The following is an 11,848-nucleotide window of genomic DNA, read 5'->3' on the forward strand; positions in this document are numbered from 1 at the left end:
AACGGCTGACAGGAGAGCGGGGTGTGCGGTGTGTGTTTGGGTGGCAGGGAATGTTGGGGAGTGGGGTGGGTGGAGTTGGGGGGTGCCGGGAGCGTTCCCAAAAAAAGGGTGGGAATGTGGGAGGGACATTCCTCTCCTTCTCAGCATCATTCCATAGAAATGTAGAACACACCGTCTTCCTGTGGGGACGAATTAGCATCGGAAAAAAGGCGCATTCCTGTTGGCCTCCCGCAGCTCCGCCGGACCCCCCAGCCACACGCACCCACACACACCCACGCACTACGGGAGATCTTGTCATGTGCACAGCCTGCTCACGTGAAACCTGGAAACGTGAGACACTTTTTTTTTAATCTGACATTTTTCTCGAAAGTGACTTACAGTGTGTGGTTTGTACACTCAGCTATTTACACTAATTTACCCATTTATACAGCAGAGTAATTTTTATTGTGTTAATTCAGGGTAAGTATCATGATCAAGGGTACTACAGCAGTACCCTAACCACTCTCCCACTGGCTCCAAGTGAGGGAGGGGTGTTGTTTTATAAACAACTCACTAACATCAATCTAGACTCAATTTTACTGTGTTTGTGGTGCTGAACCGTTTATTAATGTTTCTCTGCAGTTGTGGCAACCCATGTAATTATTTATTAAGTTAGTATTTAACTGACACTTTTGTCCGAGTTGCATTAGAATGTTAGATGCACTGTGTTAAATTACTACTGTCTGTAGACCCATGTACACAGCGCGCTCACACACACACACACACACGCTCACACACACACACAAAGGGCAATTTAAAGTCTCCAGCTCACCTGAAACATGTCTTTGGACTGTGGGAAGAAAGCGGAGCACTGGAGGAATCCCTGGATGTGTAAACTACACACAGAGCTGGGTTCACAGCCATAGCTCAGAAGCGGCGAGGCACCAGAGCTACCCGCTGAGCCGCTGTGCACTAAATGTACAGCAGAAGCTCGGAAGGCGGTATAGGAAGTCCAGGTGCATCTCCACTGACGCGCCGCTTCCTCATCCGTCATTCTGCAGCTTCTGCATCAGCTATTTGTTCTACTTTCCATCCACCGCCGGACCGTTTCACAGCGTCCGGGACGTCCTTGAGCCAGCGTCCCCGCGCTGGGGGGGACGTGTGTCCTCCTCGCACCGTGGAGCAGGAGGACGGGGGGCTGTTCCTCGGAGCCCCTCTTGCGCTATTTACATCCCGTGCAATTTTGGTGATTGAATCGTGAGCGGAGCGACGGCAAGTGAACGGACGGGCCGAGGGCGCCGCCGGCGCGTGTGTTCGAGGCCCGTGTGGCCCGGCGCATATTGGGAAACTAGGAAAATGTAATTGGGGTAATGAAAGGGAAGAGCCACTTCGGTGACTGTAAGAATGAAAAGAGCTTCGTTACGAGAGCCGTCAGTAGTGTGAGAAGCCTTCTATTTGTAGCATGCGCACGCACACACACACACACAAGGAGTACACCCATGTGTTCTGGGTATTAGGGAAGAATGTGACCCCAAAAATGAACTCAATCACCTGTGGAGTTGTCCTGTTTGACAGAAATATGCAGAAACACAAGGCCTCATTGTACACACCAGGTACGCTTTGTGTGTGTGTGTTCGTTCACATATGTAATACCTTTTGTGCATCATGGTGAAATAATAGTACAGCTCGTTTTACTTTTATATTACCATCCCTTTCTAGACCATGAATTATCAGTATTGTAGACCAACTCTGATACAAAATTATTTTTTATAGTTATTAATCTCACACCGTTATCTTTGTGTATTAAATTATGCCCTTTTATAAGTGTTTCTGTGTAAAGGTATTTGTGTCATTTTAACACTTTAAATGTTTCGTATACTGGACACCTGTCCACCGTACATTGAGTTCAGCCCTGAACCTGAAAATAAAAACTATGAATACAAACATTTTCCAATATTAAATGTAAATATTTGAATGTATAAAAATCAATAACACACTATAAGATAAAAATGTAACATATTTAAATATTAAAGTCTTTTTCATTATTGTTTTCTCCTCTGTCCGCTGTTTTTCTCCACTCTGACTCGCAGTGCGTTTTTGTACATTGATTTACCCCTTTCAGCAGCAGGGTAATTCTTCCTGGCCCCACGTAGGATATGTGCCTTGATCACTACAGCAGGAAGTAGGATTCGAACCCTGTTCCTTTGACTCCAAGGCGTCAGTTCTAACCGCTACGCCACCTGCTGGCCTGGTCCTGGTCTCCTGGGCAACTGCACGTGCCCAGATTATTATTCCTCCTATTATTTACAGTGTTTAACACTCGGCTTTGGTACTATAGCGCTCCACTTGTATCATCCATTATCATATGTGTCGGCACTTTTAAGAGGGTATTTTCATAGGAGCCCCCTCCTCTTGGGGGGGTGGAAATCGATTGACCGCTGCGGCTGATATCGCTTTGGACACAAAAGGCTGGGACGTGTCTCTGGTGGACATGGTGCTGCTCTGGACCCGCGATGGGGACAACGGGAGATGCGCGTGAGCTGCGTGTGCGTCGTCCGGCGTGTCCAGGAGATCCCGGGTCCGAAGAGGATGTTCGCACTGAGTGTGTCAGTTCATTGCAACAAGAGTGTGTGACAGTGACGCAATCGTCGGGTCTCGTCTCACTGAGCGCTAACAAGGGGGCTGGATACCATGGTACAGCGAGTAAAAGTGTGTGACAGCAGGGACACAGCATGGTGGCCGGACCGTTAGTTAAAAAAAAAAAAAAAAATTAAAAGAAAAAATGGAGGAAAAAAAGGCCCCAAACAACAAGGAGCCTTTTAAGAGTAAAAAAAAAAAAAAAATCCATTTTCCCTAATTCGTGTCTTGCTGTGGAACAGCGCAGCTCGCGTGGCAGATTGCAGCCTAATTAGTTTAGCGGAACCGTAATTCAATTAACTTTCCACAAGTCCAGCGGCCGCCAGTTGGGGCTGCCTTTCGGTGGAGGGGGGCGGGCGTGGGGGGCGTGCGGGGTGTGGGGGGGTCCAGGTCCGCTGATCTAATTATGGTGTTTGGAGAAGCTGCCGTTTCTGCTGCTCCACCATTTCAGGTTGTGCAGCTGGGAAGAGGGCTGCGAACCCACCCCCTCAAAGAAATATATTATCTGTCCTGGTGGGGGGGGGGGCGGGCAGGGCAGGTGCCTTTCTCTCGCTCCGCTGTCATTCATCCCGTTTTCTTTTATACTTTCACCAATTCGTGCATCATCCCACGAGGAATTAAATTAAACCTTAGAGCGCATTTATCTGAGCGCAGTTAATTGATTCTATGTGTGTTTTCATTGGGCCCCCTCCCGCTTTGTATTACAATTTTTGAATAATATACAGTATATACACAACAACAGCAGCAGCAGCAGCAGCAATAATAATAATAATAATAATAATAATAGTGAAATTCGCCGTGTCACTCCTGGAGCTCCGAAATGAAAACGTTCACACACGTCGCGAACGCGCTGCTCCGGCCGGGTTGCCGCGTCGGGGACGAGCAGGAGGCGCGCGCTCCCGCTTGGCGCGCAAGTGACACAGTGTCTCCTCGTCCGTCGTCTCTCGTCTCCTCTAATCCCTTCAAAGGGCCGCAGCTCCGCTCGAGCCTCAGACTTTCAAATGCAGCGCGGAGCCCGAGTTTGTCTTGAAAATGGCCCTTAATCCGCGCTAATTCCCCCCGCGAGGGGGCCGCGCTGCCGCTGCGTGGACGCGGGGGGCGAAGCGCAAGCGGCGCTTTAAAATTCATGGGCGATTCGCTGGAACGTCAATTAAAAAAGCAAAACATTAACTGTGTCTCATTCGGGCTCATTTGTGTAAATGTGGCACAAGTCGGAGCGCGGAGCTCAGATCCGCCTAATTGATACAAAGTGCGTTTCGCTGCCTCTTCCCGCGCGCGCGAGCGCCGTCAGAAGGCCGCACTCTCGTCGTTTCGCGCGCGCTCGCGCCACTTCCGTGGGCCGCTCGCATAATTGATCCCTCTTCAAATTGCTCCCGACAATTTTTGCTGGGACATCAATTTGTGCCGGACGATCCGAGGAGTTTCAGGAGGAAAGCATAAACCCTCCCGGAGGAATAATTTAATTCTGTTTAGTTTCCCCCCCATCCTTACATTAGTGACATTATGTTGACATTAATCGTTTCCGATGGTCCCCCCAGCGAGGAGTCCCGTCCGTCCTGTGACGGATCTCTACGGAATGCAGATGTTCTCAAGAAGCTCCGCGCGGTGGACGGACGGACGGATGGATGGATGGATCGATGGACCGATAGATGGACCGATAGATGGACCGATAGATGGACGGATGGATGGACGGACGGATGAGAGAACAGCACCAGAAACGGGTCGGAAATGGACCATAAATAGAGCACACCCCCCCGAAAGACCCCCCCATTATATCCCTTTTAAATGCAGATGTTATAATTAAAGATCGACGCAAACGGAACTGTTCTTGTAGCTCAGCATCAAATTGTCATATTTCCCATCAGAAAGTCCATGTGGATAAAACAACATTAATTACCCTGTGCGCACATTCATAGAAATTGTGTAGAAATTGTAAACAACAAAAACAACAATATTAACATTAAACGCGGAATAATAAAATATGTCCCATTATAAAACAGAAGTCCTATTTGTTGAATTCAGTAAGACATGAATAAATCTGGCGTTTAGAAAACAAACAACTTGTCAAGAAGTGCGAGTCAAAATAATATTATCAATGACAGCAATATGATCAATATGATCAATATTAGCAATAACACTGAAAGGGGTGAAACTCCGCTTTGTCCGAAAACTGGGGGGCGCCCCCCCCCCCCCATCCCGTTACGCCCAGGAATAAACGTGTAAACAAAGAGATAAATAAACAGATAAACAAGCAGATAAATCGGGTCCTGCGGTGAAAAGAGTGAAAAGAGGCAGAAAAGAGAGAGAAAACTGACGTTTAACGGAGCAAATTCGCGCGCAGAGTCACAATTACTCACAGTCACGTTCGGCTATTAGTGTTATTAGTATTAATTATTATTTATCTGACCCCCGAGGCCACTAAGAGTCACAGTGATACTTATGATCTTTTTCTTTATTAGCGACAATAAAAAAATGCAAATAAATAAAGTATCAACTTCACAGTTGTCTCTTTTCAGGTTTTCTGCTCTGTTTCGGTGAAAATCTTTTTCATTCAATAAAAGAGTTTTTTTTGTGAATTTACATCATATTGAAATTAATTTTCTTAAATGGCCCGATTTAAATTACGAAGCAATTCGGTGTTTAAACGGAATTCTTGTCTCTCTTATTATTATTACTTACATTCTGCCCGTAGAAATAATATTTATTCCGTGTTTCTTTTTCATTTTCTCTAATCTCTCCGAACACTTTCCCTCCTTACATGTTTATCGACCTTCCTCGGATTCCAGCAACAGCCCTCTTTACCAGGTTTTACCCTGAAAACCCCACAAATTCGCGTGTTTTACTCAGCGTGCAGCGCTTGCGTGTAAAAAAATTATCGTAAAATTAATCATTTCATATGGAATTAGAGGAAGTCCCATTGAAAGTAAATTTATTAACACAACTTGTAACATTTTCATCTGATTTATTTTGTCCGCAGGTGTCCGCTCTTTCCTTTATGTATAGATGTGTGTATATATACAGTATATATATATATATATATAAAATATATACATGTAGATCTGTTTGTGTATATATATAGATATGAAAAGGAGAATATTATAAATATTTTAATGTTCCCAATCCGGAGAGAACACACACAAACAGTATAACCCCAGAAAGGCCCACTTTGATTTCCACTCCCACGGTCCCCGCGCGAACACACTTCACGAGCCCCGACGACGCAGTAAGAAGAGCGATGACTGACCTACAAGTGAGTTATGAAATATGAAAGATGACAAAGTGCCGAGTAACCAAGTGTACGTGTTTCCTTCACTGTACTTTACTTCACTGCTGAAAAGCGGAGCTCTTCACACCGGGACACCCGTTTTGTTGGAGGGGGGGCAGCTATGCACGCGGACTTGTATGATGTATATTTTGTAAATGATGTATGATGCATTAAGATGTATGATGCATATGTTGTATGAAATGTGTCACGTATGATGTGTGTGATGTATCTTTTGACGGATGGGCTGTGGGTTGGGGGGGTCAGTTCTGAATTACCTCAATGCACCGTGACAAAGGGGCTGGGGGCAGCCAGTGTCTCACTGCGTTTTAGGGGGGGTTAAACACGAGAACCAGGGTAAGCGCACCCCCCACCCGCGCGCCCTGCCACACCGGGCACGAGCCCTGGCACGCTCAGATCCATTCTGCTCGTGCACATGGAGGCTCATAAATAAGCGGGGGGGGGGGATTCGGTCCCTCTCGTGCCAGTGGTGCGGGAAACACAAAACACACCAGGTAGAGGGGAAACGAGGGATTTGAAAAAATGTGACACACACCTTTTCTGAACTCCTCAAATATGTTTATGCGCCCAATTAATGTTTTTAGTTTTTTTGTAATATTTATTTCCATCTTTGCAACTATTGAAATCTATTCGAAATTCCTATTTGAAAAACTTGATTTATACACGTAACAACTGAGTTTATTATCTTAAGCTTTATGCTGTGAAATATATATTAATTGTTTTAATTAGTTCTAAATAAACGCCCACAATATAATCAGCAAGGAAGAAAATTAAAAAGAATGTATGGAAAATAAAACAATATGAACGATAAAATACTGAAATAATGGAGCACCTCTACTAAGAAATTAGCCGATTATAATGAAATTATTTTCTTTGTGCAGAGAAATAAAGAGAAACGAAAGAATTGTTATATTTGGATTAAAGTGAACACTTTATTTTCTGTTCCCGTTTTTTTCGTGCGGGTTTCGGACTAAATTTTCGTTGAGGTTGTTGGAACAGAGAGAGAAAAAGGGCAGAAGCGAGGAGTTTTTGAGCCACTTTCGTTCGTGGTTGAAGGCGCTCAAAAAAAAACGTCAAACACAGAGCGGCCGCTGAGAAAAGTGCCGTAAAACACGGTGAAATTTTCTTTTATATTTGTTCGAAACAAATTACCATATTATGGGGAGCCATAGCAAGAAAATTAAGAATTTGTGTGTTTTCCGTGTCCAAGTGTCTGAATGTGGGCCCTCGTTTCTTTTACACGCACACAGAAAATGGCACGAGACGGGACAGACAGCCGTCCTTTGAAAGAAGCGACTGTTTTTATTTTTCTCCGAGTCCAAGCGCTGCTGCGTGGGGGGCCGTTGCACGGGCTTCATGCGCCGCGCGACCGACTTCACCCGCATGGCCACGCGCGCGCAAGGCAGTGCCAATATTATCCTGTCATTTCTTCGGCATCTTTTAGGGCGCACTTATTAAAAATGTGCCAAAAGGGAAAATCTCAGAATACTGAATGGGGGGTACAGAGAGAAAGAAAAAAAATAAAAGAAAGAAAAAACGGACCTGTGATGCAGGACATCGCGCTCGCGCGCAGTCGTGCAGATGTTCGAATGAAGGGGTTAACGGCGCATCAGTGATGCGTGAGCGGTGGGAGGGGAGGGGAGGGGAGGGGAGGGGGCTGTCCGCGAGCTGTGCCCCCAACGGACCGGGCACATATTGTCATGTAAAGAGACCACCGCCTCGCCATTGTCTCCGGACTGCCAAGTTTATTATAAACAGCGCGAGGAGCCGCGAGGAGGAGACACGCGCAGGCGGCGGCACAGAGCGCACAGCGAGGAGCGCCGAGGCGTGGATGCGCAGCGCGCGCGGCGGGCCACAGCTCACCTCGAGGACCCGGACCCGAATCCGAAGCCGAATCCGGCCCGGACCCGGACCCGACAGCAGCCTGCGGGACACCTGAAGCGTCGCGGGTTCGAGTCCCTCCGAAAAGAACGTGCGCTCCCGCCCGTCCATGTACAAGATGGATTACTCGTACCTGAACACGTACGACTCGTGCATGGCCGCCATGGAGGCGTCGGCCTACGCGGACTTCAGCTCGTGCAGCCAGGCCAACAGCTTCCAGTACAACCCGATCCGCAGCGGCTTCGGAGCCAACCCCGGCTGCCCCCCCCTGAGCACGGCGAGCTGCACGCTGGGGGCGCTGCGGGAGCACCAGCCGGCGCCCTACTCCACAGGTAAGACTGCGAGCAGGTGCTGCCAGAGCCCGTCCGGTCCGCAGGTGTCACGTTCCTCGAAACTGGACGTTGTTGTACGTTTACACCTGCTGCCGCACCTTGTTCCATCAATCTGCTCACGGTACGGCTTCGCGGCAAGAACACGTGTGTTCAGCGGGCTTCCTTCCACAGCCACGAGATCATTAATCTGCAGACCGGGATTATTACTAAACTGCAGAAGACGCCATGTAACCGTGCGGTTGCTGGTTCGAATCCCCCCAGCTGTAGTAGTAGCCTTGCTCACGGCACTTGTCCTGAATCGATACAGTAAACGTTACCGAGCTGTATCAATTGATAAATCGTTGCATAGTTTATCATGTACCACTTCGAGTCGCGCGGAACAAAGGTGTCAGATGAACCGCATTCAATAATAATAATAATATGAGGTAAGTCAAGGAATTTGTAAGGACAGCAGCACCCGAACCTCCCCGTACAGACAGTCTCTCCCGAATAAAGTCTCAGCTGCTTTGGACGGAAAGGCAGCAAGTATTGCGGTCTCGGGGGCTCCGGAGTCCTGGGTTCGAATCCCTCCCCTGCTCTAGTATCCTTCATTAAAGTGCTCACCCTGAACGAGTACATTGAAAACTACGCTGTGGTAAAAAAATAACGTTGATTGTCTAACGCAGCAAGTCTCCTTAAACAAAGGTTAATAGTCGCTTGAATGTGGAGTAAATAAATATTTACCTGTTGTGCAATACATATTTTTGTCCTTCCGTAAACCACTAATAACTTGTACAGATCATATCTGACGGCATGAGAATTTATTGGGGGAAGTAAGCGCATCACAAACAACATAACCATATAATTTTTACAGTTTATTAACATTACAAACATTTTTCCCCCAAGAAAACCAGTGAATTAATCAGGGAATTCTGTTAGATACCCAATGTTGTACGTGAGCTACTGCTTATTTCAGTACTATTTTTTGCTCATAAAGGTTTTATTTTTTTACCACTCATTTGTACAATTTCAGCATGTTTTGAACCTCAGTCGTGTTTCACCCTTTCTCGAGGACTATGAAGAAAAACACTCGTCTCCAGATTTTTAACTCTCATTCTTGTCAACATTCATATTTGAGCATCCAAATGGTTTTTAATTTGAAATTAAAAATGAGAAACTACTGTTTCAGTTGTTATATTACCTGTAATATTGCATTACATCATACATATGTGGGACGTGTCCAAAAAGCGGGATGAAAAGCATGTATTTCAGAGAGGTTATTTATAATAAAGTGAGACGCGACCTTTCTGACAGATGGGGGTGGGATAGAGCCCACAAACTGCTATTTCCATAACGACCGTCAATTTGTTTCGCAGTTTTGTTGAAGAACGCCGCAGTTGTTTAAAGGTTTCGCGCTCTTGTCTGTCTGTGTGTCCGTCCCTCAGTTCCCTACAAGTTCTTCTCGGACCCGTCGGGTCTGAACGAGAAGCGCAAACAGCGGCGCATCCGCACCACGTTCACGAGCTCGCAACTGAAGGAGCTCGAGCGCGTGTTCGCCGAGACTCACTACCCGGACATCTACACGCGCGAGGAGCTCGCGCTCAAGATCGACCTGACGGAGGCCCGCGTGCAGGTGAGACGCCAGGGATTAACGCTCAGAAAATGTTTGCGTGTGTTTGTGAAGTGGCTCCGCGAGATGAAAGCGGTGATGCACAAGTGATGAACACAACTTGAAGCGGTTAAAAAAAAAAAAAAAAAAAAAAACCCCAAACCAAAAACATTTCTCCCTTGTAGGTTTGGTTCCAGAACCGACGCGCCAAATTCCGGAAGCAGGAGCGCGCGGCCAACGCGAAGGGGGGCGCCGCTAGCGGGGGCGGCGGCGCGAACGGCAGCGGCGCGAGCGCCAAGAAGGGCGAGGCGAGGTCTTCGTCCGAGGACGACGAGTCCAAGGAGTCGACGTGTAGCCCGACCCCGGACAGCACGGCCTCATTGCCCGGCTCCGGCAACATGGGCAGCCCAGGGGGCAGCCTGAGCCCCAGTCCAGTGTCGGCGGCCAGTGGCGGCGGCGGCTTCGTCAGCGCCGCCTCGCCCTCTGTGCACCAAGGTCTCAAGACCTCCGGCTGGTCCTCCATCGGCTCAGCGCCCACCGGCGTGACCCCCGCTGCCCCCCAGGGCTCCGAGCTGCTGAAGGCCTGGCAGCCCGCGGACAGCATGGCGGGGCCCTTCGCGGGGGTCCTGTCCACGTTCCACCGGAAGCCCACCGCCCTGAAGACGAACCTCTTCTAGAACACCCGACCGACTCCACCGCCCTCCCCCCGTCTGAGCTGGACTCCTCTTATTTATTAACATAGGACTCTAAAACCGCGGGTGGGGCTGCGCGCGCGCGTCTTTCGGGGCTTTTTTGGGGTGTCCGAGAAGACAGAGACGTGTCCGCCTTCTTTGTGTTGCTGTTTCATCGAAGTACGTCGCTGCCTGAGGAAGCGAACCCACAGGGGCCGCCGCCATGATTTTACACAGACACGGGGCCACTCGCTGAGGCGCCGCCGAGCTCTGCTTTTTTCAGCCATTCCCTTCTGAACTCTTAATTGCTTACACGCGTGTACAAAAGTGAAGAAAAACACACATACACACACATAAGCACAACTTCGTTCGGTCGCACACACGTGAAAAGCCCACTACAACACAGCCGCACTGCCGACGTTCTGACTTACGCGGTGTCGCCGCGCAGTTTCCCTCCCGCCACTCTCAGCCGCCCGCGCGCCCTCCTCGCGCCCTCGCGAGTCCCAGTGGGCGTGGCCGGGGCCGCGAGCTCCGCGTCTCTGCAAGCCGCTGTTGCTGCTCCTGCTGCGGCCCAACGACGATTTGACCCTTGTGTTTTTTGTTTTTAAAGCAATAATCAGATTATAAATACTTAAGTATAAGATCAGCGAGTTTGAAAACCCTGCTCTCATACCTTATTGCTCAGTGCCCACAAATGACTTTAAGCCCTTTAGACTCAACAGCAGCACAACTGTTTCCACAACACTACCAGAGGACAAACATCATTTTTTTCATTTATTTAAAATTTAAAAAATCGTACACTGGCGCTAAATAATTTATTGAAAACGTAAAAGGAAGCACGTGACCTTTAATTATGGTCATGTCATTTTTAAAATGTATTTGACACGCTAAGAAGATGAATGACTTGTAAATAAGAGTATTAACAGTGAGACATGTGTCGCTCTCAAGGAAGGACAGCACCTGGTGGTAGGGATGCTGAAGGTCCTTGGGAAGGGAGGGAGGGGGTTCCTCTCCACACCCACCACATAGTCACAGTGACTAACTGTGGCCTAACAGAGGGCGCAATTCTGCAGTGGGACACAGGCCTCACTTCGCACTACCCCCAAACCCTTAACCACACTGGAGCAGGACTCACGGGTTACTCGACCCTTCAGATGAACCACCTGTGGAGCGCCAAGGCCACATGATGAACTGGGCTCCTCCTGTAACATTACTGCTCATTTTCACCACACAAATACATGCATTTATGGGTAAAATGCTCTTGGTTGGTTCAGAAGGGTCCGCACTCATCGGTTACACACTGCATCGAGCTTTCTGCAAAGTCCCACATGATTTCAGTCCAACTTGAATATTACACGAACGGCTATTTACATGCTCTGTCAAGTTTATTTTCCCCAAATGTACTGTATGATAAATGTTGCATCATTATAAAATATTAAACCATGCCATTTCTTTTGTATTCATTTCCATCTGAATG

At 48.0% G+C, this 11,848-nt stretch overlaps 1 protein-coding gene across 1 annotated transcript; it reads left to right on the forward strand.

Annotated features, from left to right (window-relative positions):
- The first annotated feature begins 7,758 nt into the window (after nt 1-7,758).
- On the forward strand, nt 7,759-10,833 carry phox2a (paired like homeobox 2A). The gene is made up of 3 exons (XM_029255450.1): nt 7,759-8,112; nt 9,537-9,724; nt 9,886-10,833. Exons 1-3 carry the CDS (start codon nt 7,890-7,892, stop codon nt 10,375-10,377), a joined length of 903 nt encoding a protein of 300 aa, XP_029111283.1. The 5' UTR covers nt 7,759-7,889; the 3' UTR covers nt 10,378-10,833.
- Nucleotides 10,834-11,848: the final 1,015 nt, after the last annotated feature.

The sequence above is a fragment of the Scleropages formosus genome, chromosome 10 (assembly GCF_900964775.1).
Source record: "Scleropages formosus chromosome 10, fSclFor1.1, whole genome shotgun sequence".
Lineage (NCBI taxonomy): Eukaryota > Metazoa > Chordata > Actinopteri > Osteoglossiformes > Osteoglossidae > Scleropages > Scleropages formosus.

Bases quoted from the DNA above. Each gene is read 5' to 3' on its own strand.
- phox2a (XM_029255450.1), top strand. From the start codon at position 7,890: ATGTACAAGATGGATTACTCGTACCTGAACACGTACGACTCGTGCATG. The intron at 8,113-9,536 runs GTAAGACTGCGA...TCCGTCCCTCAG, and splicing joins GCCGGCGCCCTACTCCACAG to TTCCCTACAAGTTCTTCTCG. The intron at 9,725-9,885 runs GTGAGACGCCAG...TCTCCCTTGTAG, and splicing joins TGACGGAGGCCCGCGTGCAG to GTTTGGTTCCAGAACCGACG.